Here is a 19726-nt window from a genome sequence, read left to right as displayed (position 1 = left end):
GTGTTATGTTTGGGTCAAATCCAATACAACACATTACTGAGTGCCACTCTCCAAATTTTCAAGCAGAGTGGTGGCTGCATGTTATGGGTATGCTTGTAATTGTTAAGGACTCGTTATTTGTTAAGGACAATAAACAGAATGTAGCTAAGCACAGGCAAATCCTATAGTTAAACCTGGTTACCAAGAAGACAGTGAAAGTTCCTGACTGGCAGAGTTACAGTTTAGACTTAAATCTATTTGCAAATCTAGGGCAATGTTGCACAATCCAAGTGTGGAAAGCTCTTAGAGACTTACCCAGAAAGACTCACAGCTGTAATCACTGCCAAAGGTGCTTCTATAAAGTATTGACTCGGGGGTGTGAATAATTATGTAAATGGTATATTTCTATATTTAATTTTCAATAAATTTGCAAAAACTGTCATTGTGGGGTATTGTGTGTAAACAGGCAAGATTTTTATTTGATTTAATATATTTTGAATTCAGGCTGTACCACAATAAGTCAAGGGGTATGAATACTTTCTGAAGGCACTGTATGTCTCAACCCAACTCTCTATGCGTAAGGAAGGGGCATTTTACGAATGAGGACTTGATAGAAGCAGAGTAAAATTCATGAGGGTACAGCTTATGATTGAGGCATCATTAGTAAGCAGTTACTTATTTCATATTGAACCCAAAACAGGTTTGTCCAGCTTTCGGGTTGACCCAGTGTATAATGTAAGGCATGGAACATACTTTACAAGTTGATATTTGTTTAAAGTAACACTCAACTAAAACCATTGATAAAACACATACACTGATACGAACAACACATTTGAAGAGTGAATGTTTGTTATGAGTAATGCTGGGAAGTAGTCCAGGGCAGGGGGGGTCTCATTAAGATTTTGGTGGGGGCTGAGGTGAAGGGTCCCTGTATGACATGAAAGTGGGTGTGGAGCGTGACCTCAGGGGCTGGAAGTTGACATCCCCTCCGCTGATCGCCGTGCTCCTGTGTGGTCCAGCGTCCATGTTAGATGAGGCCTCTGGCAGTAGCAGCACTTCCTGCGGCAGGGGGGGAGCCCCTGGGTCTCCAGGCCTGGGCAGTGTGGAAGAGACCTGAGATGAAGACACAGCCATGCTACCCCCTCGCATGGATGACAACACGTCCTTCCCATGGCTGGAGGCAGCAGGCCGGTTGAGGAACTTTAGGGCGTCAGAGGTGGATGGGCTCCCTTCTCCGTTGTATAACATGGTGGATGCCAGGTTGGATTCATATGACAGTGTCTTGGAGAGGTCTTTATTGACCCCGGATGTGTCCTGAGTTGGCAGGAAGCCCGAGGTGGAACTGGATGCCCCTGCTGTAGAGGGCCAATGGGAGATGGTCATGATAATGGTACTAAGACAGTGAAAGACCACTGAGCTAAAGCCTATTAGCTCGGGGGGCTAACACACATCGTCAGGTCTCAGGCAAGGTTACTCGTCACTCAAGTGGGGTTCACCGAACCTCCTCTATTAAATAATAAAAATAAAAAACAACACTTGAACACACACACACAACGTACCTCTGAGAGACTCTATCTTCTCGTTCTTCACCTTCTGCACTTCATCAGTGATCTTGGTAATCAGGAAGTTGAGCGTACGTCCTTGTTGGATGGACTCGATCAGGGCATCCAGCCCCCGAGGGTTCTCAGCCAGGTAGTCCAGGAGCAAGCCCGTTTTCTTGGTCTGCGTGATCCTGCAGCTGATCTCCTCTGTGTCGTCTCGCGTCAGGATCTTCCGCGAGCGCAGGTAGTCAAAATGACGGTCAGCCCGGATCTTTTCACAAAGGTACGGCCGCAGCCTCGTCAGGACCTAGACAGAGAACAGCAAGATGGAAACTGTGGGGGTGTTGAAGGATGCTTTCTCGACAATCTGTATGTTATATAGGGCCAGTATTACTTGATATATATTTTATCAAGTGTGTGTGAACAGAGGACTGACTACTGATGGCTATACTGTAAATGCACTGAAGGACAGGTATGTGGGATGTGTGGGAAAATAATGATTAGAGTATGGACATGCCTTTGTTAATCATTAATATTAATGGGTTATGTAGTGGCTTCCTTTTGTCTTTACCATGGCCACTGCCCTAGCCTGAAGAGGGGTTGTTTCATACGCATACAGTCCACACTCTAAGTTTCCAAATGGCCAAAACATTCAATGAGATCCAGGGATATGGTGCAACAAAAAGGTTTATTCTTCTAATATCTAACAAGAACAAAAAAGATCAGATATTACTTGACATGGAAAATACATAGTATGACCTGTTTGTAATGTCTGTATGGTCAAAAAACTATACTGCTCCCGCATCTAGCAAGGACTCCTTGCAAAAACGTACCACAGTACAATGAATGAGCATAATATTTCATCATATACATTCATATTTCATATATTTACACAAGTGTACATGGAGCTCTGTATGTTCTGTCTTTTATACAAATATGTCCAAATCGGCTCTAACAGGTTAGGTATAATACGAGAAGGAAGAATTTAGAACTATACACACATAGGCTTCTATGAAAATGGGGTAGCCTATGGATGTGCGGCATAAATTAGTTACTTTCACTTCTTTATTATGCGCAATTCAACATTTTAAGTTAATAACTTTATGGTAAATAATTATTGTAAAACCAACTCACTAACAGTTGAATTGACAGTCAGACAAATAGGCCACTTACTTCCTTTTTTATATCGGCCATTTCATCTTCTGTCAGGTGAGGAACATCCATCCTACCTAAGGTGTCAAATTCAAGTCTTCCGGATACTTTACGAGATTAAAATGGCACACTAAAAATATTTAAACCAAAAGATAGGCTCCGGTACACGGATATTGTATTTTCCAGTGCGTAACTCTTGTCTAATAGCCTATAGTCTAGTTATTTGCCGATACAAAACAGAAGCTTCCAGAGCCTCGGTAAATGTAAGTTTCTCATGAGTGAACCGCTGCCAATTATTACTTCCTGATTCCATGGATGAGTTTACGCAAGTCATGTATGGGCAAGTGAATGATGAGTGTTTTTTAAATATTTTTTTTATGATGAGTGTTTTTCATTCAGTTGTGCTATACTAGTCGGCTACTATCGCATCACCACTTTTTTTTTTTCCATTCGGGGATAAACAACATATCCCAGTGTTCAAATAATCTATTGTTATTCTCTGATTTCTTATTTTTTTGCTTGACATGGTCAAATAACTGAAGCATAGAGTGGGACCTGTTTTTCTAATTTGGCGAACAGAAACTAGAACCTATGTGAAGCTAGCCACAATAGAATTTGGAAGAGAGCCGAGGCTACACAGACTCGCCTGCCCAAATTGACGACGTTGTCGCGCAGCTGAGAGTCGATTGGAGACGAATGAGTTCAGTCAGTAGTCCTGATGAGCCCTTCCTAGCTAGCTAGTTTATGCTGGCTAGCTATCAACTACAACAGCATGGCTTAGTTAAAAGTCGATGGGCGAGGGGAGCGAGAATAGTATTGGACACCATCTGGAATCTGGACGTCACCATGAAAGGCCAATTAGCTAACATAACGAAAAAAACGGTGTTAATAACCAATGCAACGTGTTGTGTTGCAACCTGGTCTCAGTACATTTCGTATTATTCTGTATGTAAATTCGAGACAGGTTTGAGTATGATATGTTACTTTTCGTATGGTATATATTCATTTGTGGATGTCCATCATTCATTTCGTATGATATGTTACAAATGACAATTCGTATTATATGTTACGAATTTTCAAAATGTACAATATGTTACAGATTTGCCAAACATATGATATGTTACGAATTCTAACTAGGTGGCTAACGTTAGCTAGGCTAGGGGTAAGGTTAGGTTGAAGGGTTGCTGTTAGGGTTAGCTAAAAGAGTTAACCTTTTCACACGTACCAACAAAAGGGTGTGATCATTCTACAGTGCTCCCTGCAGCATATACTCAAACAGGTGTGATTAGAACGCTTATTTAAAACATCCAGTTTTGATTGACAGCATTTGAGCTGGCCACACAAATTTTTCACAAACATTTTGCACAAACACAGTCCTTATGTCCTGAATGTGACCAGTTTATTTTTGGAATCAATGTTCAGACATTCACAGAAGTAGCAACAGCATAACACAATTCTCATCCAAACCGGAAAATGTAGGCTACATTTGTCCTAGTGTGTAATGGCTAGCTAGTTAACGGGGTGCGCGCTAATAGCGTTTCAATCGGTGATGTCACTTGCTCTGAGACCTTAAAGTAGTTGTTTCCCTTGCTCTGCAAGGGCCACGGCTTTTGTGGAGCAATGGGTAACGATGCTTCGAGGGTGACTGTTGTCTATGTGTGCAGAGGGTCCCTGGTTTGAGGCGAGGAGAGGGACGGAAGCTATACTGTTACATTGCAATAAGCATTCTAATCACACCGGTTTGAGTGTACGCTGCAGGGACCACTGTAGAATGATCACACCCGTTTGTTGGTACGTGTGAAAAGGTTAACCCCCCTTTTGACCTCTTCATTCTAACATCTTTGGTCTGACAGATGTTTACGTGACACCCAGAATGCATTGTATAATGTCAACAAAGATGGCGCCACACATGGCTGGCAAATAGCTTAGCATTAGCTCATTGTAATCAGTACAACCTTCAAAAAAATATTTTACACACATCATAGGTGTCCATTACAGTCTATGCAATAATCAGAATGCATTATTTGACACCAGTACTTAAAAACATGTTAATAAAACTGTAAATACATTATGCTCCATACATACATATGCTACAATAGAAACAACAACACGATATACAGAAAATAAGGCACTTACTTTGATAGGAACGCATGAGATTCGAACAGGCAACATTTGGGTTGCTAGACATTCGAGTTATACGTCACCCCTACCAACCACCATCTTTTAGTTTTTGCCTTAAGTAACCATCTGTCTTCAGTAACCATACCACATGTAACATATCTACTAATGAGTGTCCTGGAGATATCTTTACTACGTTACGTCTAGTGAGACCAGGCTGGTATATTGGGTTGCTCATCATTAGCCAGGCTAGATGTTTCTAGCCACAACCAGGAACTAACTAGCTGGGGATTCCTGGCAATGTAAATAGTTTGTATGTATGCTTGTTCTTTGTGACTATTCCTCTTTTGTTTGTTGATATTTGTTTGTTAATCAAAAAAATAAATTTGATTAAAAAAGGAGAAAGGAAAAAAAGGAGGCTGGGGAAGGCTCATTATCAAGACTGACTGAACCGAATCCATTCGTCCCCACTCAACTCTCGCTGTGCGACATAAATCATCAATTTTGGGCACACATAGCGTCCACCTTGAATGTGCGGTTCTCCTTCGAAATAAAAGCCCCTAATTGAAAGCGATGCAAATGGTAACAAATAGTGGAATCATGCCATATTTGCATTAGATCATGCTAAACACGGTTGGAATGTTGTTATATAAATTCAATAAAACACAATTATTAGTTAATTTGTAGAAATCAGTTGAAATCGCACTGTGGATGTATTAGACTTCAGAATTGCATTCACTGTACGGTCTTACCTATGGATTGTGGATCAATGAAATGGGGTATCAGTATACTCATTGACACCCACAGAACACAACTGTGAAGAGTTTACACAAATATTAGCGTAGTAGTTCTCATTGCGGCACTTTGACTGTGGGATATCACTTCCCCAGTCAGCCTATTGTGCATATTGACATTGATATTTATATGATACAGGGCGAGACCCAGATGCAGACACGGGAGGCAAATGGTTTGCCTCTGATATGTATTACAATCCAAGGGGTAGGCAAGAGGCAGGTCGGGGACAGGAAAAAGATCATGAACCAGGTCAAGAGTCCAGGAGGTACAGAGTGGCAGGCAGGCTCGGGGTCAGGGCAGTCAGACTGGTCAGGCAGGCGGGCTAAGAGTCAGGGCAAGCAAGTGGCAAAACGGGAGGACTATAAAACCGGAGACAAGGCAAAAACAGGAGCACAGAACACACGCTGGTTGACTTGACAAGACGAACTGGCAACAGACAAACAGAGACCACATTAATAAATACCCCGGGGCAAATGGGGAAAACAGGTGACACCTGGAGATGGGTGGAGACAATCACAAAGACAGGTGAAACAGATCAGGGTGTGACAATATTACTCTGTACAGCTTTATCTATGGATTGTGGATCAATGAAATGGGGTATCAATGGCACACACAGAACACAACTGTGAAGAGATTACACAAATATTAGCATCATAGCTCATATTGCGGGACTCTGAAACCACTGTGAAATGAGACACATTAAGCGTACCAATCAACTTACTATGTGTATTGGACATTCACATTGCACTGTACAGCCTTACCTATGAATTGTGGATAAATAAAATTGGGTATCAGTCTTCTCAGTGACACCCACAGAACACAACAGTGAAGATTACACACATATTAGCATCATGGCTCATATTGTGGGACTTTGACTAGCATTACTCTACTATTTGTAGCCATTTGCATAACTTTTGATATGTGACTTTTAATTTGAAGACAAACAGCAAATTCCACTATTGTGGCTAGCTTCACAGGTGAATCTAGAGGCCATGAGTAACTTGGTCAAGAAGAATGGCACCAATTGGCCTATACAGTGGGGCAAAAAAGTATTTAGTCAGCCACCAATTGTGCAAGTTCTCCCACTTAAAAAGATGAGACAGGCCTGTAATTATCATCATAGGTAGACTTCAACTATGACAGACAAAATGAGAAAAAAAAATCCAGAAAATCACATTGTAGGATTTTTAATGAATTTATTTGCAAATTATGGTGGAAAATAAATAAGTATTTGGTCACCTATAAAAAAGAAAGATTTCTGTCTCTCACAGACCTGTAACTTCTTCTTTAAGAGGCTCCTCTGTCCTCCACTCATTACCTGTATTAATGGCACCTGTTTGAACTTGTTATCAGTATAAAAAGACACCTGTCCACAACCTCAAACAGTCCCACTCCAAACTCCACTACGGCCAAGACCAAAGAGCTGTGAAAGAACACCAAAAACAAAATTGTAGACCTGCACCAGGCTGGGAAGACTGAATCTGCAATATAGGTAAGCAGCTTGGTTTGAAAAAATCAACTGTGGGAGCAATTATTAGGAAATGGAAGACATACAAGACCACTGATAATCTCCCTCAATCTGGGGCTCCACGCAAGATCTCACCCCGTGGGGTCAAAATGATCACAAGAACGGTGAGCAAAATTCCCAGAACCACACGGGGGAACCTAGTGAATGACCTGCAGACAGCTGGGACCAAAGTAACAAAGCCTACCATCAGTAACACACTACGCCGCCAGGGACTCAAATCCTGCAGTGCCAGACGTGTCGCCCTGCTTAAGCCAGTACATGTCCAGGCCCGTCTGAAGTTTGCTAGAGAGCATTTGGATGATCCAGAAGAAGATTGGGAGAATGTCATATGGTCAGATGAAACCAAAATATAACTTTTTGGTAAAAACTCAACTCGTCGTGTTTGGAGGACAAAGAATGCTGAGTTGTATCCAAAGAACACCATACCTACTGTGAAGCATGGGGGTGGAAACATCATGCTTTGGGGCTGTTTTTCTGCAAAGGGACCAGGACGACTGATCCGTGTAAAGGAAAGAATGAATGGGGCCAAGTATCGTGAGATTTTGAGTGAAAACCTCCTTCCATCAGCAAGGGCATTGAAGATGAAACGTGGCTGGGTCTTTCAGCATGACAATGATCCCAAACACACCGCCCGGGCAACGAAGGAGTGGCTTCGTAAGAAGCATTTCAAGGTCCTGGAGTGGCCTGGCCAGTCTCCAGATCTCAACCCCATAGAAAATCTTTGGAGGGAGTTGAAAGTCCGTGTTGCCCAGCAACAGCTCCAAAACATCACTGCTCTAGAGGAGATCTGCATGGAGGAATGGGCCAAAATACCAGCAACAGTGTGTGAAAACCTTGTGAAGACTTACAGAAAACGTTTGACCTCTGTCATTGCCAACACAGGGTATATAACAAAGTATTGAGATAAACTTTTGTTATTGACCAAATACTTATTTTCCACCATCATTTGCAAATAAATTCATTAAATATCCTACAATGTGATTTTCTGGATTTTTTTCTCATTTTGTCTGTCATAGTTGAAGTGTACCTATGATGAAAATTACAGGCCACTCTCATCTTTTTAAGTGGGAGAACTTGCACAATTGGTGGCTGACTAAATACTTTTTTGCCCCACTCTATGTAGCACTGTTATAAACGGTCTCACTTAAACCCTCATATCTGCTGCCCCCTTTAAACTAGAGACTTGAAACTTTGTTTGTAGGTGTCTTTCCTCATGCTGAACACATTTGCCTCAAGAAGCCATAAGGTCCGTTAGGATTGATTTTCCTCCATCTTGGACATTTTTGAAAACCTTTGAAAACGTCTTCTCATGAACCAGTCCAAATAACACCAATTCGGTATGTAGGCATTTGGCACATCTCTTCAGGGGTGTAGGAATGGGTGGGGAGCCAGGCCCACCCAATCAGATTGAGCAAAAACCTCAACTGTATACATTATTAAAATACCCAGTACATTAGTCTTTTAATGGTGTTGAGAAACAAATGTTGCTGCATTCAAATATGGCTGGACTGTACTTATAGATGCTCGTTAGCGCATATGCTTATGCTAAGAATACTTTTAAAAAGTTATTCTCACGAACCATAACTCAGATTGACTCCAATTAATTAGTCCCTAATGAATTTGACAATGATAAGTTGCTGCATTTAAAGTCGGCCACGCTACACCACTAGATGGCACCATATCACACCAGGGCTATAAGAACTGAACAGATGGATATGGGGCCATGAAACTTGGTATGTAAACCTAGTGGTGGAAAATGTATCAAATTGTCATACCTGAGTAAAAGTAAAGATACCTTAACAGAAAATGACTCAAGTAAAAGTCACCCAGTAAAATACTACTTGAGTAAAAGTCTAAAAGTATTTGGTTTTAAATATACTTAAGTGTCAAAAGTAAATGTAATTGCTAAAATATACTTAAGTATAAAAAGTAAAAGTATAAATAACTTCACATTCCTTATATTAAGCAAACCAGACAGCACCATTTTCTTTTTTTTAAGGATAGCCAGGGGCACACTCCAACACTCAGATATAATTTACAAACAAAGCAATTGTGTTTAGTGAGTCTGTCAGATTAGAGGCAGTAGGGAGGTCCAGGGATGTTCTCTTGAGAAGTGCGAGAATTTGACTATTTTCCTGTCCTGCTAAGCATTCGAAATGTAATGAGTACTTTTGGGTGTCAGGGAAAATGAATGGAGTAAACAGTACATTATTTTCTTTAGGAATATACTGAAGTAAAAGTAAAACTTTTTCAAATATTAATAGTAAAGTAAAGTACAGATACCCCAAAAAACTACTTAAGTAGTAATTTAAAGTATTTTTACTTAAGTATTTTACACCGGTGTAAACCTTATGTGTATGTCCTTAGAAGCTGTGTGAATATAAAGTCACTGCAACCTTAGAAGGCAGCCCCAGACCAGTTGGTGGCACTTAAGATATCATTGGCACCAGTGGCACAATAGGAAACTGTAGGGCTGGCACAAAGTGCTTCTTCTTGTCAACTGTAGGCAAGAATTTCCTCTGTGTTGTCTTAGGAATTCAGCATTCTCTGTTTTATCTCTGAGAAGCAGAGGTTACATCATGTAGGGTTGATATCTGATTGGAGGTTAACTTTACAGTAATACTATTGATCAACAACTCAGATTTAGAATCCAAACAACTCAGATGCTTATAAAAGGGTCTTAGATTCATTGTTCTTTCTCTACTTTGTTCCTGAACTGCTGTGGTGAGATCTCTTTCTTTCTCACTCCGTCCCATGGACTTTTGGGGCATGGCCTTTCAGGCTATGATTCCTCTCTTTCTCTCTCATCATGCTTAGAATAATGCTTTGTTAATGTCGGTATTGCCATGTAACTTAAGCTTTATGTCATGCATGGGAATCCATTAATTTGACAAAGTAATTAAATAATACTTGTATTTAAAAAATTCCATTCTCAGACATTCCTTACTTGCCTATTACTTTAACTCAATAGTGTTCTTGCATATTTCTAAATCATCTTTATGAAGTCAGATAAATATTTTAATAGGCTAATTACTTCGTCTTATTATGAGTCGCATGTGACGTGTTTATAATATCATACAGTATACACTGTATACACATGTCAAATATTACTGCCCACTACAATACTATAGCAATAACTATTGATCAAGTGGACTTTGTCTCATGCAAATGAATGTTAGATTTAAACGATGCAGACGGACAGTGTGAAATATCATGATTACTATATCTGTTTAATCACATAATGTTGCCCTTATTGTAGAAACTGGAAGTCCTGCTGCTTGCGCAGTCAGCGTATTGCAGCTGTGAGAGTGTATTGAAGTATTTTAGAACACTAATGTGAACTGTACCAACTGAGATTTAAATAATTTACACAAAAAAACACATTTTGATCAAATAAAGTCCCAGAATTCAAAGATGACTGTAACAAACCAAGACACTAATTGTCACGACTCCCACGGAAGGTGGCTCCCCTTTTCGTTTGGGTGGCGCTCGGCGGTCGTCGTCACCGGCCTACTAGCTGCCACTGATTTTTTTTCCTCCCCCTCCTTGTCTGTTTATTAGTTACACCTGTTATCAATTAGGTTATTAGTTGGGCTTTATTAGCCAGCCGGCCCGCCTGCTGGGTGTGCGGGATTATTTCATGTGTACACGCATGTATGTCACGGTTGTTCGTGTACGTGAGCTGTTTTTGATACTGTTTAGTTGCCCTGTGTTTTGGGGTATTTGTTTTGAGTGGCGTCTGTTTTCACCTGGTCGGTGTATAAAGAAATCGCCTTCTCTGAACTCTCTGTCTCCTGCGTCTGACTCCTTCCTCCACTACACCCCGGGCATTACACTAATGCTGAAATATTTCACAAATCTTAACATAAACGTTAGTCAAATTGACCCAAGAATTGGTATATAAACTCAGTACATTAAGTAATTACTTTAAGATTGATTACCTGTTGCAATGCGAAGATGCATGCAAACCAACCTACAGCATTAGACTACACGTCACTGTCATCATCCTTGTGGCATTGCGAGATAAACATGGTAATGTTTTCACTGCACATAATAGTAAATAATAGTCATTCTGAGCTACAGTTAACCGCCAAAATAACGAAACACTTGAGTAAATGAGGGATACTAAGTATATTGAAAACAAAGTATATCTCAACATGCTTAGGGTCATGTATTAAAATGCTGTGCAGGCCATTATTTTGGCAACCATGGCCATGCCCCTATAGGATGACAATGCCCCTATCTACAGGGCACGATTGGTCACTGAATGGTTTGGATGAGCATGAAAGTGATGTAAACCATGGTTGGTGTTTCCTTTATTTTGTCAGTTACCTGTATATGCACTGAGTGTACAAAACATTAAGAACACCTGCTCTTTCCGTGACATAGACGGAACAGGTGAAAGCTATGATCCCTTATTGATGTCACGTGTTAAATCCACTCCAATCAGTTTAGATGAAGTGTAGGAGACCGTTTTAAAGAAGGATTTTTAAGCCTTAAGGCAATTGAGATGTGGATTGTATATGTGTGCCATTCAGAAGGTGAATGGTCAAGACGAAAGATTAAATTGCTTTTGAACTGGGTATGGTGGTAGGTGCCAGGCGCACCGGTTTGAGTGTGTCAAGAACTGCAACGCTGTTTAGTTTTTCACGCTCAACAGTTTCCCGTGTGTATCAAGAATAGTCCACCACCCAAAAGCCAACTTGACACAACTGTGGGAAGCATTGGAGTCAAAATGGGCCAGCATCCCTGTGGAACGCTTTCGACACCTTGTAAAGTCCATGCCCCGACGAATTGAGGCTGTTTTGAGGGGAAAATGGGTTGCAACTCAGTATTAGGAAGGTGTTTCTTAATGTTTGTATACTCAGTGTATATTAGTACTGGTATCTTTACTGTAGAGCAGTCTGCTGCACCTTGAGATGACCAGGCAATATTGCAGTCATCACGTCACCATTATACTTCTACTTATGTAATGCATATTCATGTGTAATACATGCATTATTCATTAGGTCTTAGTAAATGTGTACTTGATAAATGTATATTTACTCCTGTTGGGTTCAGTTGCTGAGAGGGTGTCTGCCTTTATTACTGTTGATGTAGTTAGGATGGCACAGAGTGCCTGAGGTCTAATATCAAAAAGGCTGCTCTACATGTTATAAGGAGATTATACATTTTCTGAGGCTGTCCTAAGGCTATGAGGACACGTCTAGGCTAAGTATATTTGTAATTTGCCTTGGCAACCTGAAAACACATGTCATGTTGAATAAGGAGTCGTGTAGAAGAGATCATTTGTGTTCAAGTATCCATAACAGTACATAACGAAAAAGTGATATAATTGTTTACTATAGGTCCCACAAAGAGTGGGTAAGGTACAGCTCTGACCAGGTTAAAGTAAGCCAACAAGAGCAAGTATTGGCGGAGGACGGTGAAGTTTCCTCTACTCTTATTGCCAGTTTAACCGCTTTGCATGAGAAGGCAAACATAGCATTCCAGAAGGCAGAAAATACATTCAAAATTGGTACAACTTCTGCCTTCTCAGTTTTCAGCTTAATCATGATATTACAGGACTCCTCTGAAGACTGATTGCTTCCCTGAAGTTATTGTTGCTATGCTTGTTGTGTCATACTGTGCCCTGAAATGTAAAAATGGTGTTGTTTTAGGAGGAGTGCAAGGGCGAATTGCGTTATTGCACACACGCACTTCACAGAGTAGGTGTTCCCTAATGGAAATATGGAAATACATGCTAGGACGTGCCAATAGCCTCACGCTAGCTCGTGCTTTGCTCTGACCAGCTCCTTGCTTGTTCTGCATGCTAGGATTAGTTTGCTCCCATTGGAAACAACAGACCATGGTCTATCTTGGGTTAGTTATAAAAAAATATTTGGTTGAGCCATTCCTATAGTGAAAATGAATGGGGAAAATAATAGTGGTTTGGGATAAAAGCTGATTTTGATTTATTTTAATGAACCTTTATTTAAACGCTGAAAATAAGGTCCGAGGTTAACACAGGCTTAGGAGATCTTATACATCTTGTTCTATGACATATCAGTCAGTTAACATGACCTTTATGAATTATGGAGCCTTTATATGCTTTGTGAGGTTAGCTGATGAAGATTATCTCATAGAACAAAATGTATAAGATCTCCTAAGCCTGTGTTTACCAGAAACCTTATTTTTGGCGTTTTATAGAAAAACCCTACAAAAACTCAATTAATTTCCCCATAGGCTTTGCCCAATGAACCATGGTGGAGTTAGTGTACAAAGGGACACCATTACTATTGATCTCTATTGCTTCAAGTAGGCCTAATAGATAATCTACCATTTAAAAAATGAAACAATTCAAATAATTAAACATGACGTAGAAAGTTAAGTGACGTTGCCATAGACCTAATATGTTGACTTTTAGGTTATTGGTTAGGCTACATTGAAATGCGTGAGCTTTTAGATATAAGCCTAATAGATATGAAAATTGAAGCGGCTCAGATGTAGCCTAATGGCTTAATTATAGGTAGGTCTATTGATTGTGCATACAGTGCCTTCAGAAAGTATTCACACCCCTTGACTTTTTCCAAATGTTGTTGTGTTACAGCCTGCATTTAAAATGGATTAAAGAGAATTGTATTGTCACTGGCCTACACACAATACCCCATAATGTCAAAGTGCAATTATGTTTTTAGAAATGTTTACAAAGCTGAAATGTCTTGAGTCAATACGTATTCAACCCAATAAAACTTGAAGCTTAAAACTCTAGGTACAATAAAGGCCTGTACAGTAAGTCCCAGATGCTTAGGTATGAGAATGTGTTCCTCCATGACATGACAGCAGTAGACTTTACAGACCAGTCCTTGTAGGAACAGTCCAGGCAATGGTTATAAAACATGAACAAAATCAACTCCCTCGAAACACAGCTAGTTCTCTTCTCCGTGTTAGGAAACAGCCAAAAGACCGGACTGTATTGTGATTAGCAGCATGCGCTTAGCAGCAGGTCATACAGTGTTTAATGCCGAGTCAGCAACGGGGAATGCCAGACGAACACTATGTTCCTGTTCTGAGTGCCCATGGCATGCAGCAAAAGGAAAGGGACCCAAAATGAGGAAAACAAATGTATAGAAATTGTGTACGAACTAGATTTGCAATCACATCTTGAAAATGTACACTACAGACATTCCTGTGTACCTCATAAAACCTGTCAGTCAGACCCATAAAAACATACAGTATGTTCAAACCACCTTCTCACTAGATGTGCTACTGTACAACATTAATAAATCATGTGCATTTTGGTGGGATACTAAACGGTCTACCAATTACACAGTGAATATCCTAAAAGAAAATGGAATTGATTGACTTCAATCCTGTTTACGAAACAAACAATACAGAAAAATGACGGTCACACAGAGACTGTGTGTGTGTGTGTGTGTGTGTGTGGGGGGTTACTGGTACAATATTAATGTAAATTTAAACAGTTTATACCACATGTATATTCGCAGGCTCACACTAAATTAAATAATAATACATGCATACATACAGAGAAATGATCATATTGATCACACAGGATTTTGTAATTATAACTATGTTATGTAGAGAAATGAAAAACAAAACATGTCTCAGTCTAATACCCACGCATCCTCCCCCCGCCCGGAAACCACGTTTTCCACACCTCCCCAACCCACCTAGCAACACGGGTTGGTTGTCAGTCCCCACCCCCCATATCACTATCTACCCACCTGGCCCCCACACCCTCTACCTCCTAAACAGCCAAGGTTTCTTATCAACCGAGGATACTTTTACATCCACCCTCCTGCCCCCCTGTTCTGGCGACTAGAGAAAACCCTCCTCATACCACCCCTTCCCTGTGGGCAAGAACGTGAAAAAAGTAAATATATACGGTGCATTCGGTAAGTATTCAGATCCCTTGACTTTTTCCACATTTTGTTATGTTACAGCCTTATTCTAGAATTGATTAAATAGTTTTTCCCCTCACATCAATATGCACACAATACCCCATAATGACAAAGCAAAAACTGGTTTTTAGAAAAGTTTGCAAATGTATTAAAAATATAAACCTTAAGTGGCACATTTACATAAGTATTCAGACCCTTTACTCAGTACTTTGTTGAAGCGATTACAGCCTCAAGTCTTCTTGGGTATGACGCTACAAGCTTGGCACACCTGTATTTGGGGAGTTTGTCCCATTCTTCTCTGCATATCCTCTCAAGCTCTGTCAGGTTGGATGGGAGAGCATTGCTACATGTTCGATCGGGTTCAAGTCCTGGCTCTGGCTGGGCCACTCAAGGACATTTAGAGACTTGTCCTGAAGCAGCTCCTGCATTGGCTTGGCTGTGTGCTTAGGGTCGTTGTCCTGTTGGATGGTGAACCTTTGCCCCCAGTCTGAGGTCCTGAGCGCTCTGTATGATCTCTCTGTAATTTGCTCCGTTCATCTTTCCCTCGATCCTGACTAGTCTCCCAGTCCCTGCTGCTGAAAAACGTGACTTCTGTCTGGCCACTACCATAAAGGCCGGATTGGTGGAGTGCTGCAGAGATGGTGGTCCTTCTGGAAGGTTCTCCCATCTCCACAGAGGAGACCAAGGCCCTTCTCCACCCTGACCAAGGCCCTTCTCCACCTATTGCTCAGTTTGGCCGGGCGGCCAGCTCTAGGAAGACGCTTAGTGGTTCCAAACTTCTTCCATTTAAGAATGATGGAGGCCACTGTGTTCTTGGGGATCTTCAATGCTGCAGAAATGTTTTGGTACCCTTCCCCAGATATGTGCCTCGACACAATCCTGTCTCGGAGCTCTACGGACAATTCCTTTGACGTCATGGCTTGGTTTTTGCTCTGACATGGACTGTCAACTGCCAACTATCAACCTTCTATAGAGAGTTGGGTGTCTTTCCTAATCATGTCCAATCAATTGAATTTACCATAGCAGGACTTTAATCAAGTTGTAGAAACATCTCAAGGATGATCAATGGAAATAGGATGCACCTGAGCTCAATTTCGAGTCTCATAGCAAAGGGTCTGATTTATGTAAATAAGGTATTACATTTTTTTTTATATACATTTGCAAAAATGTAATCTATTTCAGAATAAAGTTGTAACCTAAGGAACTGTGGAAAAAGTGAAGGGGTCTGAATCCTTTCTGAATGCATTGCACATGAAGTGGGTAAAACAGTATGTTATAATATTTAAGTGACCACTGTTATATTACTGCTGTTATGACCAGTGTTCCATGTCTATGTACCTAAGCAGCAGCCTCTAAGGTGCAGGGTTCAGTAACCGGGTGGTAGCCCGCAAGTGACAGTGATGAAAGTTCAGGGCAGGTTACTGGGCGGAGGCTAGCTAGTGGTGACTATTAAACAGTCTGATGGCCTTGAGATGGAAGCTGTTTTTCAGTCTCTTGTCTCAACTTTGACGCATAGGGGTGAACAGGCTGTGGCTCGGGTGACTAAGGTCCTGGATGATCTTTTTAGCCTTCCTGTGACACCGGTGCTATAGATGTCCTGGAGGTTAGGCAGTGTGCCCCCATTGGAGAGCGGTTGCGGATGGTGCTATTCCTGTACCAGGCGGTGATACAGCCCGACAGGATGCTCTCAATGGTGCATCTGTAAAAGTTTGTGAGGGTCTTAGGTGCCAAGCTGAATTTATTTAGCCTCCTGAGTTTGAAGAGGTGCATTTGCATCTTCTTCACCACTGTCTGTGTGGGTGGATCATTTCAGATTGTCAGTGATGTGTACGCTTAGGAACTTTAAGCTTTTCACCTTCTCCAATGCGGCCCAATTGATGTGGATGGGGGCGTGCTCCCTCTGCTGTCTCTGGAAGTCCACAATCAGCTCCTTCATTTTGTTGACGTTGAGGGAGAGCTTATTTTCCTGGCACCACCCCGCCAGGGCCCTCACCTCCTCCCTGTAGTCTTTCTTGTCGTTGTTGGGAATCAAGCCTACCACTGTGTCCTCTGCAAACTTGATGATTGACTTGGAGACATGCGTGGCCACGCAGTCATGGGTGAATAGGGAGTACAGGAGGGGGCTGAGCATGCACCCTTGTGGGGCTCCTATGTTGAGGATTAGCGTAGTGTAGGTGTTGTTGCCTACTGTCACCACCTGGGGAGGCCCGTCATTAAGTCCAGTACTCAGTTGCACAAGGCAGGGTTGTGTATCTGGCTCCTCAATTTGTATACCTCTTTACGAATGTTGTATAACTTGAATACCTGGCTCCGGTTGGAGATTGAACAACCACATTGTTTCCTTCTTTATTGATCACAGTGTGAGGTATCTTGTTGAAAGTTGTTGTGAACTTGATTGTTTTGTCCTGTTTTAGGAGAACCTGGTCTCCTCAGAGTGTTTGGCTCTGCGATGGTTGTAGATCTTGGATTTCCCTTTCTGCTCAGCATCATAGTGTCTCCAGGTCACTCTGTGGTGTAGCTACAGTTTACATACACTTAGGTTGGAGTCATTAAAACTCGTTTTTCAACCACTCCACAAATTTCTTGCTAACAAACTATAGTTTTGGCAAGTCGGTTAGGACATCTGCTTTGTGCATGACACAAGTCATTTTTCCAACAATTGTTTACAGACAGATTATTTCACTTATAATTCACTGTATCACAATTCCCGTGTGGCAGAAGTTTACATACACTAAGTTGACTGTGCCTTTAAACAGCTTGGAAAATTCCAGAAAATGCTGTTTGCAACTGCACATGGGGACAAAGATTGTACTTTTTGGAGAAATGTCCTCTGGTCTGATGAAACAAAAATAGAACTGTTTCGTTATGTTTGGAGGAAAAAGGGGGAGGCTTGCAAGCCGAAGAACACCATCCCAACCGTGAAGCACGGGGGTGGCAGCATAATGTTGTGGGGGTGCCTTACTGCAGGAGGAACTGGTGCACTTCACAAAATAGATGGCATCATGAGGTTGGAAAATGATGTGGATATATTGAAGCAACACCTCAAGACATCAGTCAGGAAGTTAAAGCTTGGTCGCAAATAAGTCTTCCAAATGGACAATGACCCCAAGCATACATCCAAAGTTGTGGCAAAATGGCTTAAGGACAACAAAGTCGTATTGGAGTGGCCATCACAAAGCCCTGACCTCAATCACATAGAACATGTGTGGGCAGAACTGAAAAAGTGTGTGCGAGCAAGGAGGCCTTCAAACCTGACTCAGTTACACCAGCTCTGTCAAGAGGAATGGGCCAAAATTCACCCAATTTATTGTGGGAAGCTTGTGGAAGGCTACCTGAAAGGTTTGACCCAAGTTAAACAATTTAAAGAAAATGCTACCAAATACTAATTGAGTGTATGTAAACTTCTGATCCACTGGGAATGTGATGAAAGAAATAAAAGCTGAAACAAATCATTCTCTCTGCTAGTATTCTGACATTTCACATTCTTAAAATAAAGTGGTGATCCTAACTAATCTAAAACAGGGAATTTTTACTAGGATTAAATGTCAGGAATTGTGAAAAACGGAGTTTGAATGTATTTGGCTAAGGTGTATGTAAACTTCCGACTTCCAACTGTATATCCAGATGCGAGTGCAATGCTTTGAGCGAGGACTGTAAAATGCCTCTCACGTCTTATGATCAGGGATTAGATCAAATTCCCTGCCATATACAAAAGGGTGCATCATGCTCAGTTTGTGAATATTTTCTTCACACTGGCAGACTCCTGCTCACATAACAGACTGGAACCATTTCTCTGTATTGTTTTTGCACGAGCACAGTTCCTAGGACCCACAGGTCCTGCATCTGCTATTGCTTTTGTGGAAGTGTCTTTGTCAAAGTACGCCAGTGTCACGGCTTCAGACAGTTTCTCTTTTAATGTCTGAAATGCCTTCTGTTTCAGTCTGAGGTGGAATGTTGTATCCTTCTTGGTCAATTTCCACAGAGACTCTGAGAGTGTAGAGAACTGGGGAACGAACCTACTGCTATAGCACACTGAGCCTTGAAAGCTACGAACCTCTGATGCCGCCTCAGGCTCCCTGTCCTCAACCACTGCTCTCACTCTTTCAGCTATTGGCCCAATGCCCTTCTGTGAGAGTAACATGCCCATAAACACCAATTTGTCTATGTTGAACTGACATTTCTTTGAGTTGAGAGTCAGCCCACAGTTCTCCAGCCTATTGAGGACAGCATGTAGCCACTGGTCATGGGTCTCCTTGTCCGGGGCGTGGACGTTGATGTCATCCGATATGTTCTCCACCCCCTCGATGCCTGCCAGTGCTGTTGCGATTTCATGTTGATACTGCTCACTCGCCGATTAAACTCCAAATATGAGTCTTTTATATCTGTATATCCCATTATGCACTGAAAACGTTGTTATGCCTCCCGACTCTGGTGTTGGCTCCAATTGATAATAGCCCCATTTAAGATCCAGTTTACTGAACATGGCAGACCCATTCATTCCTTGCAAAAGTTCATCTACTGTGGGGATTTGGTACCTGCCACGTATGATTGCTGTGTTCGCTTGTCTCATTCCCAGACACAGTCTTATGTCGCCGTCCGGTTTTGGCACTACCACTACCGGATTCACCCATGGTGTGGCACCATCCACTCTCTCCATTAAGTTTTGTAGTTCCTCTATCTTTTTCACCATAGCTTCTCTCAGGTGGTATGGT

At 41.5% G+C, this 19726-nt stretch overlaps 1 protein-coding gene across 2 annotated transcripts; it reads right to left on the bottom strand.

Moving 5' to 3' along the window:
* Positions 1-425: 425 nt before the first annotated feature.
* Positions 426-3502, bottom strand: LOC112227356 (B-cell lymphoma/leukemia 10). Of its 2 annotated transcripts, none has more exons than XM_042308216.1 (3): positions 2092-2684; positions 1539-1827; positions 426-1334 (listed from the first exon to the last, which is right to left on the bottom strand). In XM_042308216.1, the coding sequence occupies exons 1-3, from the start codon at positions 2170-2172 to the stop codon at positions 874-876; spliced, it is 831 nt and encodes a 276-aa protein (XP_042164150.1). In that variant the 5' UTR covers positions 2173-2684; the 3' UTR covers positions 426-873. The 2 variants fall into 2 exon arrangements, with proteins under 2 accessions (XP_042164150.1, XP_024248006.2); XM_024392238.2 differs by lacking the exon at positions 2092-2684 and adding an exon at positions 2694-3502 and having other exon boundaries at positions 429-1334.
* Positions 3503-19726: the final 16224 nt, after the last annotated feature.

Source organism: Oncorhynchus tshawytscha, linkage group LG28 (assembly GCF_018296145.1).
Source record: "Oncorhynchus tshawytscha isolate Ot180627B linkage group LG28, Otsh_v2.0, whole genome shotgun sequence".
NCBI classification, from domain to species: Eukaryota; Metazoa; Chordata; class Actinopteri; order Salmoniformes; family Salmonidae; genus Oncorhynchus; species Oncorhynchus tshawytscha.
The sequence above is the reverse complement of the archived record's forward strand: the minus strand, read 5'-3'. Positions and strand labels throughout refer to the sequence as shown.